Source organism: Patella vulgata, chromosome 9, assembly GCF_932274485.2.
Source record: "Patella vulgata chromosome 9, xgPatVulg1.2, whole genome shotgun sequence".
In the NCBI taxonomy this organism is placed as follows: Eukaryota; Metazoa; Mollusca; class Gastropoda; family Patellidae; genus Patella; species Patella vulgata.
Window position 1 is genome coordinate 29,747,363 of NC_065887.2, and position 24,168 is coordinate 29,771,530.

General features: G+C 33.2%; 1 protein-coding gene across 1 annotated transcript in view; it reads right to left on the minus strand.

Annotated features, from left to right (window-relative positions):
- The window catches only part of LOC126807775 (tensin-1), a 145,847-nt gene extending 124,771 nt beyond the window's left edge, over positions 1-21,076 (minus strand). Inside the window, exons 1-3 of the mRNA XM_056103425.1 lie at positions 20,993-21,076; positions 8,037-8,148; positions 6,015-6,052 (exon numbers count right to left, since the gene is read on the minus strand). Coding sequence (XP_055959400.1) covers positions 6,015-6,052; positions 8,037-8,148; positions 20,993-21,076 — 234 coding nt within the window. The remainder of the gene's footprint in view (positions 1-6,014; positions 6,053-8,036; positions 8,149-20,992) is intronic.
- Between the last annotated feature and the right edge of the window lie 3,092 nt (positions 21,077-24,168).

Consider the following 24,168-nt stretch of genomic DNA (forward strand, 5'->3'; position numbering starts at 1 on the left):
GTACTTTTCCGGAAAATGATAGCATATATTTTGTAACCTGTCTATTGTCCTACTTGTGCTTACAAATTACTCATTGAAATTTACATCCAAATATACTAATCAAATAGTAGTTTAGTTAACAAAATGATCTAAAGCCTCTAATTAAGTGGTTAGATGGTTTGATAAATGAATATGGCAGTTTTAAGACAGGAGGTGAGATAAGCACTGAAAGTGATGACAGCCGAAACCCGATTTAACACTGGTTAATTTCCTAACCCTTATCTACAAGACATGTTTTAAAGTTACCCACAGTAAGTAGTGAAAATTGTTGGCAGAAATATTGTGGCCGTCTGCTGATAAACTTAGGTTAACACCTGTTATCTCACTTTTTTCTTACTTGACTTACTTCTGCTCCTAAACCCTTATTAAATATCTTTATCAACAGTAGTTTAATTCATGCCCGCTAACTTCTTCTAACCTTTTTGATATGATGTATGCCCCAAAACCACAGAAAAATGATATGTATATCTTAATATGTTTGTATAGAATGGCTTCAAAACAGGAGTAGATTCAGAGATTAAGAAAGATGTTTTAAATGTGATTTATTTCCAAACATTATCTCCCAATTTATGGCAACACATTTGAAGAGGTCTTAAAGTTAACTGGAAATTAAGTCGCCAAAGAATCGTGTAGAATTTCTTGACCAATGAGATTCTAAAATATCATCATCTAACAAAATTTCTTGACCAATGAACAAATTCATAAAGAGAAATGAACAGGAGATTTGAAATTTTTAATACATATGACTAAATCTCAAAGATGGAAATGTATGCAACCAACAAAATTCCACTCTCCTCACAATTCGGAAATTACAACTTTCTTTTCAGTTTTAGTTCTTAGGTATATTCTTCAATAAGAATTATATAGTTCTGTACAGAGCACATCACGGCTAAGTCCAATGCAGAAGACTATACATTTTATTTACAACGCATAAAAATATCAGTATGAAAAGAAAACACAAATGAAACCTGCACCAAGACCCAACAAAGTTTACTGTTGCATTACAGAATATACTAGCAAGGTTAGCTAGAACATATGTAATTAATGTAAGTCATACTCAATAGTAAGCATGTAAATACAAGTACATGTATTGAAAGTACCTAAACACTTGATATCTATCTCTATAAATAACCACCTGCTTAACATCCCTCCCTTAATCCACGTGGACCATGGCAAGCACTTGTTTAATTTGATAGAATTTGGCGGGAATCCAGAATAAACTACTTCTGTTTCTAGATGAGTTGATACTCTTAACTTACATACAGAAATAAAACATATCACTACTAAAAGAAGAACTTGTCGGCAGACATCACTTTATTTATACGAATGTTATTTTATCTGCCTGAACTCTGCATTTTACCATCCTACATGGAATGAGTGCTAATTACTAAAGGGAATACATTTCCATCTAAAGCTTTTACCTGTCTTTTGATTTAATTCATTAACAGTTGTGTGTAGAGAGGAGTGAAAATAAAATCCATTTTTGTTTACAATTTGAAATTATCGCTTTTTACATTGTTGTACAACCTTGCCATTACATACTTTTACACTATCTTTCAGATATAAACATATATTTTAAGTTTCATCAAAATCGGACAAAATTTGTGACCTCTTGCCACTTCACAACCTAGGTATTAGATACTTCTACACTATTTGCATTCAAGGAGCTGCCATTTTGTTGGGCAGTTTCGGTCTGATTTTTACGGAATTCGAACTCAATCACCATCAGGGTCTGATTTTTACGGAATTCGAACTCAATCACCATCAGGGTTTAACGGTGATGCTTAAACAATTTTAACATTCGGATAAAAATTGTGACCTATACAGGGACCACAAGCTAAATTCGTGATTTTTTCATACTATCAAGGGTTATAATCCAGGTCCAATATGCACGTATATTAAAAGAACATATACACACGTTTTAACTTTCATCAAAATCGGATAAAAATTGTGACCTCTAGAGGGGTCACAACCTTGATATTACATACTTTAACACTATTTGCGTATATTGAGCGGTCATTTTGTCTGGCAGTTTCGGTCTCATTTTCATGAAATTCAAAATCAATCATCATCATGGTGTAACGGTGATATATTTGAATGGTTTTTTTTTAAATTGGATAAAAATTGTCACCTTCTAGGTGGACCACAAGCTAAAAGGTGATTTTCTGTACAACCAGGGGCCATAATCCATATCCATGAAGTTGCAGTCCGATCTTTGGGTTTCAAGTCTCATCTAAATTGGAGAGAGAGAGAGAGAAATGGGGTTTAACGTCCACTCGACACAAACTAGGTCATTTCGGGACTAACATATGGTTTAATTTTATTTCAATAATTCGCTTGCGCGTAGGGGTCTTTAGCAGTGGGAGTAAACCGGAGGACCCGGAGAAAACCCACGAGGTTGGACAGGCGACCCTACTCCTTGTCACGTACAACCGGGGATTCAAAACCACGCCAGTTGACTCAATGACAGGCTTCATCTAAATTGGATAAAATTTGACCTCTAGAGACTAAAAACGTGATTTTTGTACAATCAGGGGTCATAATCCATGAAGTTTCGATCTGATACATGATCACTTGGAGATAAGCCTATATTTCAAGTTTCGGCAAAATCGGATAAGAATTGTGACCTGTAGAGCTTCCACAAGCAAACTGTGGACAGCCGGACAGGGGCGAAGACAATATACGTCCACATGAAAATGTGGGCGTATAAAAAGTTTCATCATCTGGTTTCTCATATTCAAAATGTCTTCCTTTATCACATTACTCTGTACTAGGCCCTATATTTGAGTCTTGGGGGCATACAATCAAGAAGCTGGCTTCAGGCATCACAAAAACTCTGCACACCACTGTTCACTAATAAAACTACCTTTGGCAATGAAATAAAGAGTCAGTATACCCGTGAAAAGAATATTACATCAAAAACTACTTGACTAATAAAATAAATTTAATATAAGTTTGTAACAAATGTAGTGGAGATCAGACAAACAACATTTCTGTGAAAGAACAATTTTCCAGTGATTGCGAAGTCTTTTGTCTAGAAGCAGAGTCATCAACCAATTCCCAACCTTTACAGTGTTACATAAAATTGTTCCAATATCTTGTTAATTTCTTAAGACGTCAAAGAATTTGTGATGGAAATCAAGAAAACCTGTACAAAATCATACTAATAATATTCTTAATTAAAATTACACATGTTTATTAAAACACCCAAAAAAGTATAGAAATTGTCCAAATCTCTTGCAGAAACATCTAAAGCTTCCAGGAACCACATGGAGACTTTCGTCTTCTGAATTATTGACACCATATGGAGCAATATGACAGACAGTAAATTACAAGCATGCTAATTACTTGAAATATTCCATAAGTTCTAAAATTAATCAAAGGGACCAATAACTATGTTTTATGGCCGAGTTGTGAAATGAACCACATGGCCATCTTGCCAGTAGCAGACAGGCCATAGAGGAAAAGATCCTGCTACACAGAAGTCAGATAATTACTTAGTAGATTCTCTAATAGAAATGAAGGATGAAACTGACGAGTGATGGCAGAAGTACACCATCAAATTAGCCAATCAGAAGCAAATTGAGGAGAGATTTCTGCTGTCTATCCATCAGCACCTTTTCACACTGGGAGGTCATGATATCCCGTCCAAGAGTTTAACTTATGTTATGGACACCATATGGACCATTCTGTTGATCCTGTGTATGATTATGATATAGGTATTTGGTTGATCTGAATGTCATCCCCCAAAACTGCTCTTTTTAGGTGTACAAGGCCTACTTTTATATATTTTTAGACTTATTTTCATATTTGTTGTATTTCAAAATTTAGATGTTGTTAATGTTACTAGTGTATATGTACACAATAACATTTCTGAAAATATGTACACAATAACATTTCTGAAAATATGTACACAATAACATTTCTGAAAATACTTCTGGAAGGATCATAAGTCATAGCAATCATTATGGCTGTCATGGTACATATTTCTAAGTACAAATCCTTCTGTTCCTTTTCCCTAAAGTGACCTCATCTTTTAATACATCCTTGAAGTGATACAAATACCACAGTCTGATAATTTAGGGTTAATTCATTTTCTACCTCCCAAACATCAAAAATCAGTTAAGTTTACACATATCAAAAGCTTTTTTTTAGAACATCATAAATGACTCTCAAACTATCCCTTACATTCACTGAAATTTATTAGAAATAAGTAAGATCACAACTGAAATACCCCCACCTCAACTTCCAGGATTGTTTAACATGTTATGGAAAGGTATCTTTTCATATAAACTGCTTTCGAGCTTTTTGTAAAGGGTAAATTGCTTTTCATGGTAAATTGCTTTTTAGGTTATGTATCCATAAAACTAGTTTAGAACTGTCAACACAATTACTTATATAAAGGGAAACAACTCCATAATCAGCCAAACTCAGTTTTGGTTATCTCTAAAATAAATCTGTTCTGTCCAGAGCCAATCTTACATTAAAGAAAGATTTATCGTTCAGATTTGAGGTTCATTAATCATAAACTAAGCGTGATGAAAAATATGTTAATGATAATCAGAGGCCACTAAAAAATAATGAAGCATATAACCAAATAATGATGAGTCCAATACTTTCAGACACTTAATAATCCAAATGTCTCATCAAATATGCAAGACGCGAAAGGTCATATCAGGTCATGTGTAAGAGGTATCAAATGGCTAACTATAAAGACATATAATTACACGGCTCATTAAATCTGGATAAGAACAATCAGTCATTTAAGGTTTGTGATCCTCAAACACTGTGTTCCACTGTCTTTAATATTAGGTTTAGTTTAACTCTTAACCTAGCCACATCCAAAGCATATTCTGATGAAGATGAAAGGTTTGAACATTTACATAAAATAATAGCTCAATTGACAAAGATGAAAGACATTTTAAAGAAATCTGAAAATAAGAAATATGTAAAATCTTGTCCTTTCTACTTTTCAACAAAGATACAGGTGTATTGGATAAGATTTGGAAGCTGTATCATTTAAAAAAACTAATACTTTTAACATCATCCGGTATATCAAATATTGCTGGTAACAATAGAATTTACTGAAAAAACCTCAAACTTGATCATTCATTTCCTGAATTCAACATTTTTGTGTGACACTTTTAGAAATTTTTAAATTTAAGTTTATCGAAAGATGTGTGCACAAGCCCCTTAACTCCTACTCTTGCTATTGCTCTTAGTCAGACTGACTGAATATTCAGCGCTATAGAAAAAGATTATTATTTATTATTATTAAATGGCATGGTTTTGATCCTAAGGTTGTACGTGATACGGAGTAGCATTTCTGGCCCAACCATGTGAGTTTTCTCTGAGTTCCCTCTTTCACACACATATAATTTAATAAAAGTGTGCTACTAAACTGCACTTAGTTAAAGACGCGGTTAACATCTATATCCGAGACTACAGGAGGAGTGTAAAGGATAATTTTCTCACCGATATAACAGAACTAACAGTAAAGATAGTTTTAATTGTATGTCGAGTCAGGTTTCACTGTCTAATCATTGATGTATTGTCTTTCACATTGTCTTACGACAACAATAGATGAAAGAACTTCAAACACATCCATTGTCACAAAACAGGTCCATAGATGCTTGGGTTAGGTAACGTTTAATTGGTTTTTCGATAACCAATAAAACCGTAGAACGAACAGGAGAGGCTTGGTTAAACAGGATTTGATATCCTTAATGTGTGGTGGAATTGTGAATAACATATATCTAAGAGATTTTGTAGGATGTGATTTGTAGAGGGATGGTTTTGTAGGGGATCATTTCATTTCAATCATATGTTCACTGAATCACCAATGGGTTAATGATATTTCTAGTCTTGGAAGATAAAAAAAAAGTGACAATCAAGATTTTGTTATACCTTATTAAAATGAAAACTAGAGAGAGAAATACAGTACAAATTAAGAAATATGAATTAATTACACTTACCAGCCCTTCACATTTTCTGTGGCATATATATCGACAAACTGAAAATAATGGATGATGAATTCATTAAAATGATATATAACAGAATAATGAAATTTACATAATTAATTAAATCAGAAGACCAGATTGCTGAAAGGTGTAAATAAATGAAATAGTAAATATAATTGAACATGTACTTTAATAGTGGCAGATTTCGGTTGTGATATAGTGTGTACACCTGTACCCCTAATTTTTCAAAAAACAGTTTTTATAGTTTTTAATCAATTACAAACCACCTCCTAATTTCTTAGAATATAGCAGATTTAGCAGAATTCGATTGATTCGTTGGACCCTGGATCCAAACAAAGGCTCTCACCCTGGCCCAAAATATTAATACAATAATGTGGGGTTGTCCTTATAATATCATGAAATCCATAAAGAATCTGGCCACAGACTTGTGAATAGACTGGCCTAATGAGTGTTCAGCAAATGGAAATATATCTAACAAAAAAAATTGTGGGTTTATAAAAATGAAACATTAAATTTCAAGCTTGATTGCTTTGTAATATATCTCTTTGTGAAATTAATAATTTGAGGGGCAATATTTTAAGACAAGAGTACATCCTTATAAACTATTCAAATATTTTGTATCTTTCAAACAATTGTCATTGATGGTACCGTTGTATTTATAAATCAATGTCCACGTACCTACTCACATATACTATAAGTAGTAGTACGGCTACAGGATAAATAAAGATGTCAGTGATTGGTGTTATTATAAACACAATGCATTAATCACTGTCAATCATATCAATAATTTTAATTACACTTTACTTGTTAACAATAGATAAGATCAATACAGGTATAAGCTCGACTTAATAAAAAGAAACAATGATTAACAGGGTTAAATAAAGGAGAATAAGAGAAGAATGGAGTTGAAGGTGTTGGTATATAGGCTGTTTATTGATTGTCAATGATTCGGTTAGTTGGTCATCATTTAACCATAAATCACAATGAAATCATTGAGCAGACGGCAAATATTAACTGGCAATACAGAATGTTTTTGCATGAAATTTAGCTGAAATTAGTATGAAAATTTAACCTACATGAACATCTAGCTGAAATTGGTATGAAAAGTTAGCTGAAATTGGTAATCATTTTTGTGCTCTCTGCCCTGGAGAACACTACCACGAAACAAATAAACAAACACAAGATTGAAGCATGGGGACTTTTATATCTAACCTGCATGTAAAATTAGGATCCATTATAATCCTGGGTCCTTTTCACAAACACATTGATGTAGGTTTCATGAAACAAACGGAATGTCTCGCTAACACAATACTTCTGTTATTTCAGGACAGATGTGGGTTTTTTTTCTTTGGTTATATGTGCAATGCGAGATTGGAGGATTTTGTCTGGACATTAGCATTTCTGCCTACTCTTCTGTGATTTCCAAATGTCAATCGTTCTATAATGTGCATGGATGGATTCAGATCTTGAATGACTAAGCACATTTTCTGTCAGAATCATAAGTGCTATACTCAACAAGTGAGGGATGACCATTATGATGTAGGGGTTTTATAATGCTATCCATATTGATATATCTATAAAAGTGAAAAAACAAGTATTATAGCCCTCTAATGAATGCCACTATTCCATTACAAAGGGCAACCAACTACAAGTTATTGATCTTCAAACTTTGGTTTTTCTAAAATTTTGATGTATTTTGTGCGTTTGGATATGAAGGATTGGATGGTTTACCAATTTGTAGAATTAATAAATTAAATGAAATGGAGTTTAACGCTAATAAAGACAGGCATACACCATGCAGCATACTATGAGAGAGAATTTGTCCCAGCAGTGGCACTATGGCCAATTCCCAATGGTTCTTTTACATGCACGCCAATGATCAATATGTACACAGGACCTGTTTATCATCCAATCCAAATGACTAGACATTGTTCCTTGCCAGACCTTCCATCCTGTAGGGAACTAATACTGAAAATGTTTGATATATCAATTTTATTATATTTGTTACCATCTTACCTTCACAAGCAGATCCTTGATTACAGACCATTTGCTTGCAGACGAAACACGTATGTGGACGACGAAAATGGTAAAGTTTGAACATATGCCGTAAGGGCTGTGGCTCTTCAGGCTGAAATGATAAAACAGATTATCATGAAAAACGATTTCTGGACTCCATGCAGAGATATCCTAGAAGATATAAAGATATCATTCTAAATTGTGTTTAGCAGGAATTTAATATGATAAGGTTGATTTCGGAGGTATTCAGTCCTGTAGGTCTAAAAACTATTTTATTCTACAATCTTGATATAACTTAAAGTCAGCTTGAAACTAGATTTCTACTTGATGAAAACTCAATCAAAACCTCTTCCATTTTTCGTACTTTATTACAACCATAAATTTGTAATACTCATTTTGTTACATTCATAAATAAGCATAATTAGGTCATTTCTGGACTATAACATATGGTATTTCTTTACTTCAGTGATTCACTAACTCGTAGGGATCTTCCCCAAGTGGAGAGAATCTCTGAACCTGAAGAAAACCCACAAGGTTAGGTCATCTGTGTGATGGTATCGTGTATGATATGAGGGTTCTTTAATATGCAGGTCAATATATACAAGGATTGACGTAGATTTTTTTTTTCATCCCAATGACGACTGAAGCACTGTTTTTATAAGCCAGACCATGGTTGCTTGGCTAGCATGGTGTCCAATTGGTGACAGACCTAAGATGCTAACCAACATTCAGGGGACCACCATACAACATTCACCCTCATCCACAGCAATTAACAAAACATTACATTTCCTCCATATAAATATTGTAACCGAGACTAATAAATTAAAGTAGCAAAGTCTCTTACTCAATATCATCCAAAATCTTCGACATTGAAAACACGATTTATTTGTCGGATTAAATCAACATTGATGTTGTGATCTTACCGGGAAAAGATGGCCTTCAGATATCCAATATCTAAGACAAAATAAACATTTTACAATTGGTACACGAATCGTGTACCATAATGCGTTTCAGCGCTATTTGTAATAAGGGACTCGAAAAACGAGGCTAGGCATATTCCACAAGTCATGTCAAACGGTGACGCTATATTCTTATCTGGAGAACATGCCCAATAAATACTATCGGCGTAGACTTAAATAACCAGACACTAGAGATTGAAATTCGACTGAGAATACTGGCGTATTTCGTCGAACCTAACTGATGAGAAATTACAGTAAAAACAGAAACGATTGAATCTAAATCAATTTATATACATTCATGGTACATTATTGTATGCGTGGCGACCCATTTGTGTCAATTTCTAGGTCCCAAATATATGCGGCTTAGCTCCTTTAAGAACTATTTAATTTTATACACGCAATTATGGCCACATGTTCAAATTTTAGTTGTTCCTTTATACATTTTTTTCTTCAGTTTTTTCTCTAATTATTAGCTACAATGCATCAAAACAATTCTAGTTTCTTAAAATAGAGGAAATTCTCAAACTTCAATAAACTCAAGTTGTTTATTGTAGCCATAAATGTTTTTTCAAATTAACAAATTGTTAACCCAATAATTTTCTATTCATTTAACGTCATGCTCTCTATATAACATACCAAAATAATTGGACACTCAGTTAAAGCTAAAACCCACCCATTAAATCACATACTGGCAACCAAAGAAGACATGGAATTCATGTCTGAGTAAAATGCTAACTGATCACTTTAGTAATGTTCGTTACTGTGTGTTTAATTAGCATTAATATAATAAAAGATTGTTAACAAAGGGAAAACCTGGTACAGCGTACACAATATGATGACTAATCCTCAAATTAAATCAATAATGTCACATATCAGTGACATAAAAAAATAATTAATCAATTTGAAATTAACTGAAACCACTAGATTATTCAATGTAATCAACAAGTGTCATTGAGGCTTAATGTAAAGCACTTATGTGAAGTTATAAAACTGACCAATTTCGACTATATAAAGAATAAAAGAAATGAATAAATGATAAGGGGTTTAAGTCCAACTTTTCTGCACCAACCGGGCAAATGAATATGGGCCTACACCATACTATGAGGAAAATTCAATTCCAACTGTCACGGATTATATTATGTGCACACCAACGTTTATAGGGACCTCAGTTTTTTATACCATCAGAAAGACTAGACACCGCTTCTTGCCAGACCCTCCTCCTACCATCACTGACTAGAGGAAACAATGCTGGGATATCCAAGAGAACTTTATCGGCCAAAACCGGGATCGAACACTGGACCTCCTGATTAGTGAGCCAGTGCCTAATCACTGAGCCACCATGACTCGTTACTATACAAAGAAGCAATATATTTAATAAACCAGTTAAAGCAGAAGCCAGATGGTTCACCTATATTTCAGTCTAAAAGATTGTTGTTATGTTTTTAAAAAAAATCTTCATTACCAGCTTGGAACAAATTATTATTACGTTATTTTTTTAAGACACATCAAGATTTGATTTGATTTTTCATATTTAGAAATGTATTTATGGATTCTGTTTCCATGAGTTTCCTCTGAGCACATATATGTAGGTGTATCAGTTTAATTTGAAGTTTTAGCATCCATCACAAAAAAATACATTTAACATGTTGAACCTTATCAACTATCTAATGAAATATTAGATATTTCATGTATTCACTAATTAAATACAAGCTTTTATAAATATTATTTTTTAATTACATTTAATAATGGATATTTTCATTATCTATTCTTTGATATGATACATGCATTTAATATATTGATTTCCATTGTATTCAAATTTATTTTTCATTAAAAGCACTTATGCCTGACTAGATATAGTGCCATGCTGTTTTCATAGATTTCGAAGATTGTAACTATACCATATGATGGCTATCTCATTAAATTTACATGTTCAAAATAAAATCATTGTTATTGATATGTCAAACCATGTGTGATCAATTCATATTCTGTTATTATCTCTTTAAATAAATAAACATAAATATAAAAGCAGTTCTGCACATCAGCGTGTTTTTCATGTTTGTTGAAATGTTCGGTTATTTTCTATTGTTATATAATTGTATAGATGTTTTAAAGATGCATTATGTAGGATTTAGATAAAGCCATGGTCGTTCTTTCTACAATCATTTGAAAATAGATAATAACAAATTGATATATAGAAAATTTCTGAGCTAATTATGAATGTGGTAAACATCAATGTTATCAATATTACACTCATTTTACATTTACAAAGATTGAGGGTAGCCGTTTGACTTGCAACGATTCCAGTCCAAAGCATCTCACCCACTACCTGCAGCATAAACCCCATTCGCACTACAAAACTGAAACAGTATTTTATACTCATTGCAAATTTTAAACTGTTTAGTACAAATGTGTTTTGGTAGCCTCAACAGATATATATTTATGTATTTGAGCAATATTTCTTCAGTGGAAATAATTAACACATTACCAGATCCTTAATAGGGTATAACAAAGCTGAAAAAAGTCTGGTTCCACCTTTTACATTATGATGGTAAACTGTAATGTAGCATAGTGTTTGAACAGAGGGGTCGAAGAAGTTCCAATACGTGACAAGAATAAGGGTCACCTGCCAAACCTTGTGGATTTTCCTCAGGTCCTCTGGTTTCTACCCACTGCTAAAGACCCCTTATTGTTGGAATAAAACTGTACATGTTAGTCTAAAATGACCTGCCTTGTGTCAAGCAGATGTAAACCACATTTTTTTCCCTCTCCCATCTAAAATTACATTTAAATAGATTTTAAGTATGAGAAACTATTGGTTAGTGGTATTTTCCTGAATCCGTCATCATCAGGAAATCATCAATTAAGAATTATTGGTCTTGTGACAAACCGTAATGACATAAATTACGAAATAATGGAAATATGACAGTTTCGATAACTGGTTGTATCGCTAATTTTAATTTTAAAGATATCAATTTTCCAGAATTGAAAGATGACTTTACATTGTTTCAATAACAGGTTTTCCCAAAGTCTTGTTTCACTTGCATCAGAAATATTTTTTTTTTTTTTTTAAAGATTTTAATTTTCCAGAATTTACAATTTGCACTAAATAAGCAGGATTTGGTGGTCAAGTGGTCTAACATGTTTGTTTCAGATCATAAGGTCTTTCATTGATTAAAGAGTCTTAGTTACAATCTAGGCTTGTTTGTGACAAGGAAATTGGGTTGCTTGTCTAACCTCATGATATTCTCTGAACACCCCTGTGCTCAAATGAATGATTGAAATAAAGATATAACAATATATTTGTCCTGAAACCAACCAGGTTACTCTCTCTCTCTCTCTCTCTCTCTCTCTCAATTAATGCAGACATGACTATATTACAATACTATACTAAATCTGATCTGATGCAAATCTTTTTATTTATTAAAATCTGAAAACCAACCAAAATGATAATTTCGGACATACAATATACAATAACTACTGGATTATCCCCAAACAATTACATTATAAATTCAGTAATATATTTAGCAACTCATCAATAACACTTTATTGTTCAGCAGATATTATTTTCAATTGTGGTCACCACTGGTAAAAACAGTTTATAAGTCTTCTGTACAATAACGGGATATAATCTTCAATTAACCTGTATTAACCTTGGTGCCTGGTTCTTGGCACATCTAACCTCTGCTTTTATATTAAATTTCTGTATTGGGTATTATGGCAGATTTGTTTCCAATTCGCACATGGATTCATGATGTGATTCTTCAAAGAAAAACAGCCATTTGCAGTGATAATAAGAATCTTGTAAACTATCATACTCAACAGTCTGATTTGTAGCCATCTGTTTTCTGTTTTGTATTTTTAATAAACAGTTCAGAAATAATATTCATAACATGCACAGCCTATCAGATTTAACTAACTTTGTAGCACCATGGGTCTTTTGTCGGACGTGGAGAGCAGGGAACCAAATCCGGTCGCCACATCCTACGTACGACCCATGCATCTTTTCTTACTATCTTAGTAGCCTTGTGATCGTCTAGTATTTTCACTTATTGTCTTTGCTTCCCCTTCATGTTGTGAATTTACTTCTTCTTATCTATCTGAGTTAGTTAAGACGTTTGTCTTACCAGGAATAACAATGCAACAGTTGGTTCTTACAATTTTTATATCATAGCTGCTTACATTATGGTACAATGCACAATAGAATAAAGTCATTCTCTCAAACCTCATCCAGCCACACTCGCTGGGCGAGTCTGCTGATAGAAACTGCTACATCATATGGTCTAGGAACTCAGATGGTAGTCTCCCCAGAATCTAATGAAAATCTGCCACAAAAGTTTGCCATGATTTCTTTTATAGGACCCATGTACATCACGCACAGGCTAGGCTATTTATGACCCTGAACCGGTGCAATTACTGATATGATTAGTTACTTTACCAAATGATGCAATTAGTAAATTTCCAATCACATGTAATCTGATAATATTTTTTGACACATAGAACCAGCTATGTTTTGCCTCTATAACTCTTTTTATGTGTCAACCTGTCACTTATATCTTTAGTGCACCTTTAGTACAATTGGCCAAAGATATTAATTAACGAAATATAATTCCACCATTAATTATAAGAGCAAAAATTCTAGCAATATTGCTACAACTTACATACCATTAAAAACCACAGCTTGCTACCAGTCTTCGAAAAGGCATTTTTCTATGCTGGCAATTATCTTGGGCCATCTGAATAGGTCCATTTAAAATTGGCTGCTAATGCTAGCTTAAGGCATGTGCACTTCATTAATTTTTGTGGAAATTTGCAGTTTCAAGCAGGATATATGCAGGTGGGTTATTAACTATATAAACTTTTACTCTTAGAATAGTTCTGCTGGTTTCCTGTATGAAGACGACTATATGCTCCATCCTATTTATATTAGCTAAATTATAAACATCTAAAAATTATATCTATTTTCTTAATTATAGATGTCTCAACATCATATCTATTTTCTTAAATGAAAATATTCCCTTTCAAAACCTTATGAATAGTACACCAAAAATTTGAAACCTATATAAATGAACTGCTTTTAAACATAATGAAAGAAAAATTACTGTTTTAAAATAACAAAAGTAATGTTTAAAGCAATGAAGCCATCTATCAACATGCAAATTCATGAAATTAAACCATGATTAATCAGTTTTATTGGCTAAGTTATCTGCTTTCCGATTGAATTAGCATTGACTCTTGATATTTATTTCAAAATGTCTGCTCTGATACTTTCAAGAAAGCAATTATATGTGGCTCTAGGGTAGATATAGTCTATTCTAAACATAATGAACATGTTCCATGCTGCTATATGTACATATATTCTACATTTCCCTTCTGAATCTTCTAATTTACAAGTTTCTCTAACTATATTCTGCTGGTGTGACAAGCAATATTTGACATCTGGTAAAACTTCGTCCCAGTTTCATCTTTGAAGGAAACATGTTTGTCCTTATTTCACCTTTATCCACAGAGGTCAAATCTGCAGAGAAATATACTGGTAAACACAACTTTTTTTCTTTTTTTTTTAAGTTTTCACAGGCAAAAATATTTAAATTAGGATTTTTGAAGTGGTATTTTATTATTCTGCACTGAAAAGAATAACTCAAACATGTGATACTTGAGAAAAACCACAATTTCCTGAAGCTTGAAACATAACTGAGGAATTTCAGGATTCTTCAAATAAACTATACACATTTGGTTAATTTTACATCAAGTAATGTATCTTAGAATGTTATGTTATTTAGGTAAACATCATTATTATCAATATTACAAGACTAATGATTAAATTTAAATTTCTTAGAATCATTTTACATTTACAAAGATTGAGGATAGCCGTTTGCCTTGCAAAGATTTCAGTCTAAAGCCATTGTTCCTTTAGGATTCCAAATCACTACCTGCTGCATAAACCCCATTCACACTACAAAACTGAAAGAGTATACTCAGTGCAAACTTTAAGCAGTCAGACGACAAAAATAAGCTGTCTTAACAATCTACAACATTTTTAAACCAGCTTAACATCTGAGCTGCTTGATTTGATAAGGGCCAGATCCAGAACTGGCATGGTAAGCTTTATTGAGGCAGAAATGTCAAAGAAATTCATCTTGACTAAGTCGATACAAAGAATACTGTCCATTTGCAAAGTTTCTAGCTGATCAATTTGTTGTGAAATTGTGTTTGAACTTTAAAATACACACAGGAATAAAGATAGAAAAATTCAGTCACTCTCTGATATATAAATATGATCACTTCCTTGTTCAACATGTACAATAACAAAATGACTGTATTGATTTGTAATACAAAGGCATAAAAAATAACTACCAATATCCATATTTTCTCATGAATAATTCTGTGGAAAAAAAATCTATTATCAAGAGCTCTGTAAACTGTGAAATTTGCTGATATACATAATTGTATAAAACTACTGTTCCGTAAACGCATCATTTATTAAGAGGCAACTTAAATTGAGAACGTTCAACTTAGAAACCATTTTAAAGAGTATAACTAATCATTAACAAGATTTTAATGCGTTAATCACTGAATACATTACAGATTGTGACAGTTTGTTTTAAGTGGAATTGAAAAAAGACACAAGGTTTATTGTGTGAAAGCAGACGCGGAAAGGGTTATTCCCCTTCATTACTTGAAACACCATTATACACAATGAAGGCAATTTAGAGAAAATGAAGCTGATCAAGATTTGTGAAGGAGCTGAAATAGTGGAATTTATAGATTGAAACGCATGTCATATCTCATTAGTCATGTGACCACAGAGTTCAAGGGTAACAGTAAATTCAATAAATTCCTGTCAGTAAAAATTTCTTAAAATGACAAGAAGACTAGTGCCTATAATGGTATTGTTTCATGGATTTGAAAGACCAGCATCAATAATGGTATTTGTTGTTTCTTGAATCAGAGAAACTGGCATCAATAATGGTATTGTTGCTTCCTTTCTGGGTTCTGAGAGGTCAGTTTTGACCACTGCAAGTACATGGAACAAACAATGCAAGAAACCTGAATAACCAAACCACAAAGGCATTGAAAATAAAAACAAAATGCTAAAAATAAACCCATAAAGATGACACAGACAAAATTAACCAACCTGTTCCACATTACCATAAAGATTGCATAGACAATCATGCATAGACAATCATGGAATGAAAAGAAATCAGAAGAAATACCACATATTGACAAGGCAATAGAATCAAAATTCAAATTTAAAACATTTTCAAAATGTTTTTATTATGGCACTTCTCTGCCATTATTTAAGGAGACACAGTGGCTCAGTGAGTAAGAAGCTCATACACTAATCAGGAGGACTGGGTTTGATCCCCAGGATTTGCCAAGATGGTTCTCCTTGTTGGTGGTGCAGGACGGAGGGCATGGTAAGCAGCCATATCTACTCTTTTGGAAAGTCCTTGACAGATGGAATTTGAAAAAATTGGGCAGAAACGAAACTGTACATGCATGTATGGTGTATGCTCATCTTTATTGTTGGTGATAAAAAAGATGTTAAGAGTTCGGTAACAGCAGTATAGGATGTTACTAGAAGCAATAATATAGCTGTACACAATTATCAATATCTTTTTCAGTACATTTGACCGAAAAATAAAAGTCTTCAGTCAGAGTCTGAACTCATCAATAATTAAACAAAAGAATGCATGTTGTACAGAGATTATCAGGATAACTCAAAGAATGTGCAGAATAAAAGATGATAACAACAATGTATTCCATTAATTATACACACATCAAGACAATCATATTACAAGATAAAGATAGTGCCTAGAGTCTTGGAACTCTCATCATCGATAATAATAGTATAAATCAGCAATAATAATATTGACACAGAGCAAAGACCAACAGCATCCATTCATCTTGTAAAGACAATAATCAAATGAACCTAATCTGTAATTTTGTTGCTTTCTGCTTACTTTCCTGCTATTTACACCAATTTTATGGGAATTTGAATGCAAGCAAACCAATAGGGATTAGTCACTTGAGCCTTGGGCTGTCACTACCAATAAGATCAATTTCCATTCATTATATATTTTGGAGGTCATTTCCATTAGGGCACAATGCTGGAAATCTCGATATATTCCTCAACTTCTCGGCTATCACTCACAGGTCATAACAATGTGATTTCCTCCATACCACTTTAACAACATTGCTGCATGTTATTATGTCATGATTTTGAAGGCTTCAAGTTACAGCTAATCACAATAATGGACATCTGTTGCATATGAGACAAAAACCCATTGTTTCAATTTTTTTGAAAAGCAATCAAGATGAAATGTATTTTCTTACCGTCATCAAGCCTTAATGCATCAGAAAGACAATAATGATGAAACAATAAAAAGGGGTGTATTGTGTTCTTTAGATAGTTAGATAATTAAAACAAAGCACCCATGTCAGATATTAGATTCCACTGTGAGTATTGAAATGAAACGGGGTTTAACATCCTACTTTTATGCACTGACTGGGCTAATAAAGATGAGCATACACCCTACAGTGTGCTATAAGGGATCATAGTGATCTGCTGATCTTCCAACTTTATACAGGCCCTCTGTATGACTCTATGGTAAAACAAACATCTTAAAATTAAACTACAATGCACAAAGCCGCAACATGTAAAAGCATAATAGCATACAGAAAAGTACATAACAGAGTCTGTCTGCATAGATCTTTATTTCATATTGATGGTTAAATATTCCATTAAAGCAGCTCTGGAGTTGCAATTCGTCAACAACATGCAGTTAATCAATCTATCAACTGCTTTATCCTCCTTTATTTGCATGCTGATTGTAACAAGACGCCCAACCGACAGAACAATAAAGTTTTGCTCATTTTTTTCCCCTGTCTTCTCGGAAAGTCATAATCAATCAATACATGTGACAAGAGGTCTGCTCACCTACCGCGAGAATTATTATACAAAAGTGAGATAAAATAGGGATTATGTATTACATGAGATGAGTGTAGCTGAGACTCAGGAAGAGACCTAGAGAGAAAAGGATTAAATGACAGAGATAAAAATGATTGGTCACATCTGATACATGTACTTATAATAAACAGAAACAAACCATTAAGACTCAAGTGGTATAACCAAACTCAGTAAAAAAAACTAAATGCTGGGGATTTTCAACAACTTTTTATTGTACAGTGCTAATGGGTAGCAATCAATAACAATGTTGGAGTTCAGGAAACAGTTTTATCAGTAAAATGTTGGGCTGACTAAAATATTGAGGACCTGTTCACATTGTTATAACCTGATGCATATAGGCTTGGATCATCGTTTGCAACACCACCACCATTAGATTTTTGTAAGCAGACAAAATCTAGAAGTCTGTTTAACATGGCCCCAATTATTTCCCACCCCCCAAATCTCAAATAAAATGTTTTAATAAATGTGTGTTTCAATTTCTTAGAGTACTTATAATCTTACATAGAAAGATGGATTAATCTACTGATCTATAAAGGACCAAATGTTTAATTAACCTCATAATTGTATGAACATTCATTTTTGATTTGAAATGAAGATCCTCATTTTCATCCAAAGTGGATCAAGTGGAACATTACCATACTCAATCAGTAATGCAATAAATTAAACACTTAAAGATATATTATGGGGGATAAGATAAAGAGCTGGCAGTTCTCACTATAATAGTTAAAAACTAGATAATGTAAAGGCAATTTGCTGAAAATTTCAGTCAAATTGATCCACTATGAACCGAGAATTAAGCGATTGAAATTTCGGCCTAGCCTCGATCAGCATTACTGAAGTCCGTACGATATAAAAAAATTGTCTCAATCATCCATTTCATGATTAAATTATGAATGGAAGTCGAGCAGCAAATGGGATTATAATCCAGTAAATATCATAGGCTAGCGATGCCATCGAGAGTTGATTATGGTCTGGATAAGTTAATTAAAGTCTAATTAATAATTAAGATAACATTTCATGTCTGAAGAAAGACCTGCAATTGGCAGATTTAGCTCTTGCATACTGTATGTTTAATTAAGGGTTACACCAGCCTAGTCAGGTCCATTTCTAGGGAAATGTGAGTATTCCAAATGCAGAACTCAATTGGGTTCAAACAGTAGACCATAAGTACAATAAAAATATTTCCTTTAGTCTAAAAAAATAGATAGTCGTCTTTAATTTGTACACCATATAAAGGTGAAATCATTTGTTGCAATGGGGAGGTGCATGGGTTATTGATTGATACACAATATCAATTATAGCAGACCTGTACGAACATTGTATAAGATTTTAAGTTTGATCATGGGACTGGACCTCCTGTTGGCAGAAGTCTAGACCTATCCGTTTTAATACCCATACATAAACATGTCTTGATATGCCACAGATGAACTACTATCAGTCTATTATAGGTCTATTATGACTGTCATAAAATATTCATTGATTTCATGCAGATTCAGATTCATACAAAATGATAATAGTTATGGGTACTAGTATTCTGTTTATATGAATATTATACATGAACTTAATGAATTATACATATAGAAATGAACATGAAATGGGCTTTAATGTCCTACTGTTATGCTCCTACTGGGCTAATGAAGATGGATATACGCTATGCAGTGGGCTATGAGGGAAATTTTCCCCATTAGCGGCACTAGGGCAACTCTTTATTTCGAATTCCAAATGTCAAGGGCCCTTTTACATACACGCCAATGTGTACACGGGACTTCAAGTGTTTCGTCCCATCCGAATGACTATACACATTCCCTTGCCAGGCCCTCCCCCCTATACTACTGACAAGGGCAAACCACGCCAGAAAATCTCTATGAACTTTCTTGACCAATTCAGAGATCAAACATGTGACCTCCTAGTAAGTGAGCCAACGTCCTACTCACTGAGCCACTGTGGCTCCCTGTACATGTAGAATATACTAAACAACTATAATTTCCTCACTAATTAGACCATTACTCAATGATATATCAATTGTGAAAGCAAGAGGAAATAATTTTGGGTTGGGTTTTTTTTTATACGTCTAACACATTTTTAAAAATCAAAAGTCAAAATTATTTGTGTTTTACTCAAAGTCAGTTTAATCTTGAAACTCAATTTTTTTTTAACAAATTAATGTTTTGATTGGATTATACACTTCTATTTGTAATCAAGCAGAATTCATATAATTACTTGAATGGTATAATAATATAATTCAGAGAGAGAGAGAGAGAGAGAGAGAGAGAGAGATGTAATGTCCCGTCAACACACACTAGGTCATTTTGGGACAAACATAAGGTCTAACTTTATTTAAGTTTTTTTTATCAGTTTTTGAGAACAAGAAAAATGCCACAAGGTTACTCCTTGTAACATATATGTCTGTGATCAAAACCACAATACTTGCCTTACTGTCAGATCTAATGATCTAAAGTGCACACATTAGACAAATTTGGAGAAAAGAATCATTTATAAATTCTAATATATATATATATATATATATATATATATATAAAATAGAAATTAATGAATGATAATAATTCATAGTAACATGATTAAATGATGAATGTTACTCACAGAATTCATATAAACATGGTTTAAAAAAAAAAAAAAAAAAAAAATTAATACTATATCTTAAAAATCAGAAAATATTCTTGTATTCTATTCTTAGTTTGACTATAACTATAATATAATAAAACTGTTCTAATTGGTGTGTATGCATTTTTGTATTAAATCCTTTTTATTTTATCAGAAAACAAAAAGAACAAAAAAATATTCTATGTATCTAAGTATTAGGTTGTCAAATGTCCTTAAAAAACACAACCGAACTAAAAACATAGAGAACAAAGACAAGTGGCACCTGAAGTTAAAAAGCCTATTATCACCTGACTGACAGACGGCAATCAGCCTGACAATAACTGAGAACAGAGCCAATACTGTACCATAGAACACTATACTGTAACAAAGGGACAATAAATAGAAGATTGAAAAAAACAAATTACCTTGACACGCCATCTTCTACTGAAGAATTTTTTTAACTTAAATTTCCTCCCGAAACATCCCTGCTCCATTTTAAAGATCCCCATTGTGGTTGATATAACATGCCACAAGTCACAAGACAGTCATTTCTGAGAATTCAGCTCCAGCCATTTGAAGTATAGGACATGCAGACTGACAGCAGGAACAGGGGTTTTCTCAAAGAAACAGACAATCAATATTGTATGTGGTTGGCTAACCTTATAACCTTTTGTACTACATCCTTATATGCATGAAGAAGTGTTCAACTTATTGACAACAATAGATGGCAGGAATTTCCAAAACTGACTTTGACTCAATTTATTATAAGAGGAGGTTGGCGGATGGATAATACTACTTAGTGAAATGAAGAGTCGGATGATTGTAGATTTCATACTGTGATCATCATTATACCATTTATAGCTTAAATAATACTAGACAATTACTGACATATTGCATGGTTGACTTAACAATATAACAACTGTTGGAATCGGAATATAAAAACTTTTACATGGGGAATATAGCTGTATTATAATCAATATTTTTGAATTATATCTGAATAAACATACATAATGGTTGTAATGTACACGTGCATTTATAAAATTCACATTAACAGATTTTGCATCAACTGAATTTTAAACAAAAATAAAATAATGTTATATTTATGTCTATTTGTGGTGGCTAGGATTCAAAATACACGCGAAGCCTTCACTATTATGTTTCATTAATTTTATATCCAAAATGTATGTAATATAGTATTTAATAGAAGTGACGGTCAGATTCAATTGTGACAAGTAAAAGTGTTGAACATAAATGGAAGTGAATACAGTTTTTATTATAAAAGGATTGTTAGATTCAAATGTTGCACATAAAATCGTCAAATTTCAATTCAAAATCTTTAATGTTCTCTTTTTATGATTTTTTGTTTATTGTATTTCAGAATATTCAAATCACATTTCAATCTTGTTTTATAACATTTTTAAATTTATTAGATTATTTAGTACCTGCCCAAACAAAACACAGAACAACACAGACAATCAAAAATGGCAAAGTGCCTTACAATGACCAGGAAAAAACGTTGACAGCAATACTGAAGTTGGTTCATGTGCCTGTTCTGTGAATTCATTAGCCCTGAACATTAAACTATCATCCAGCCTAGAAAAAGGGAGAGAGAAATGGGGTTTAACGTCCACTCGACACAAACTAGGTAATTTCTGGACTAACACATGGTTTAATTTTATTTCAATAATTCGCTTGCGCGTAGGGGTCTTTAGCAGTGGGAGGAAACCGGAGGACCCGGAGAAAACCCACGAGGTTGGACAGGCGATCCTACTCCTTGCCACATACAACCGGGGATTCGAAACCACGCCAGTTGACTCAATGACAGACTTTATGGTACAGCGCGCACATGCTAACTCCAGCCTAGAAACATTCATATCTAATTTAAAAACTCGTCTATTTATGACCTATTATGGCACCCAGACAGTTATGTCAAAATAACCAATGGATTAATATATATGCATGATTTATTGATCGAGACATGTATATATAACTTTCAAACTGTTCAGGAGAATGACACTGACTCACAAGCCATGAGGTCTTAGGTTCCTTCCTGGTGTTGGTCGAGGAAGTTGTTAAGGACAGCATCCCATTGTTCGATGGGATGAAATACGAGGTCCCTTCTACACATTGGCCGGCACATAAAAGAACCTTTGACAGTTAGAATTCAATATAAGACTAGGCTGTAGTGTCGGGCAAAATTCCTTTATAGTTATAGCACACTGTATGGTGCATTCCCGTCTTTATTAGCTTGAGTCATGTAGAAAAGTATGACGTTAAACCCCATTTCATTTCATTCAGTCAAACATTTCTCTCTAATAATCTAGTTGTTTCATATTCATAATCTACATAAATTTAATTAAAAAACAATAGAGTTAACATTTTACAGGACATCATGAGTCATATGGCATGTATAACTCGGTGTTGTAGAAACAGAAAGTTTATTTGCCTCGTCAATATGACAATTAACACTATCATAGAGCCATATTTTGGGCTAGAATTTTAAAAGCAAAAACAACTTGATATAGAATGAGCTTTGTAATTTAAGTACCAAAAAACAAATGTTTGCTGTGTGAATTTTCGAAATAGATAGTGAGTGATATCAGATGCTCTATAAAAAAAAGCATTTACTATTAATGAAATGTGTATATGTTTAATTAAGTGAGATTGAAGAACTAACAGGATACATTTTTATATCAAGTTTAATTAAGAACTGACCATCCATATGCAATGTGCAGTTATAATTACTTATTACAGAACACTGGATGTCACTTCTGACACATTTATTTGGGAAACTCACATAGTCAACAGTTTTTGTGGTACAGCTTTCAAATTTATGGAATAAAACTGAGGAATCTTTAATTTTGATTATTCATTTCAATAATAAAAAAAAAACAAAAACAAAAAAAGAAAACAAGAGATCATGTACTAAAGATAAACAAGAGCATCGCTAACGCAGCAATATACGTCCACATTCCTGTTTTGTTTGATATGGTCCAGTTTGCATTGAGGGTCTGTGAAATAAAACTGGGTTGTAGGACTGCTATCAGTATAACATTTCGTTCACATTAACAGAACACAATTTTTATTTTAAAACAATCGATGTCTTTATTCTAAAAGCATGACGTTTTTTTTTTGTTTTTTTTTGCTTGATTGATAACGATAAGAGAATACTTGTGGAAACGTCGTGCTTTTAGAATAAACTAGTGATTGTATCCCATAAAAACTGTGTTCTGTTAATTTGTTCCCTGATCGCTAAATGCCACTTAAAGAATAACTAGAAATGGGCGTGGCTCTGCCCCTGGGGGTCGGGCATGCACCAAAAACAATAGGGATCTTCCTTGGGGTATAAGGAATAAGTATACCAAGTTTGAAGAAAATCCAGTAAGAATTGCGCCCTGTAGGCGACACAAAGACACACGAAAAGAAAATGGGCGTGGCTCTGCCCCTGGGGGTTGGGCATGCACCCCAAACGATAGGGATGTTCCTTAGGGTACAAAGAATGTGTATGCAAAGTTTCAAGATTATTAGTTAAGAAATGTGGCCTGTAGACGACAAACAAACAAATACTAGAAATGGGCGTGGCTCTGCCCCGGGGGGTCGG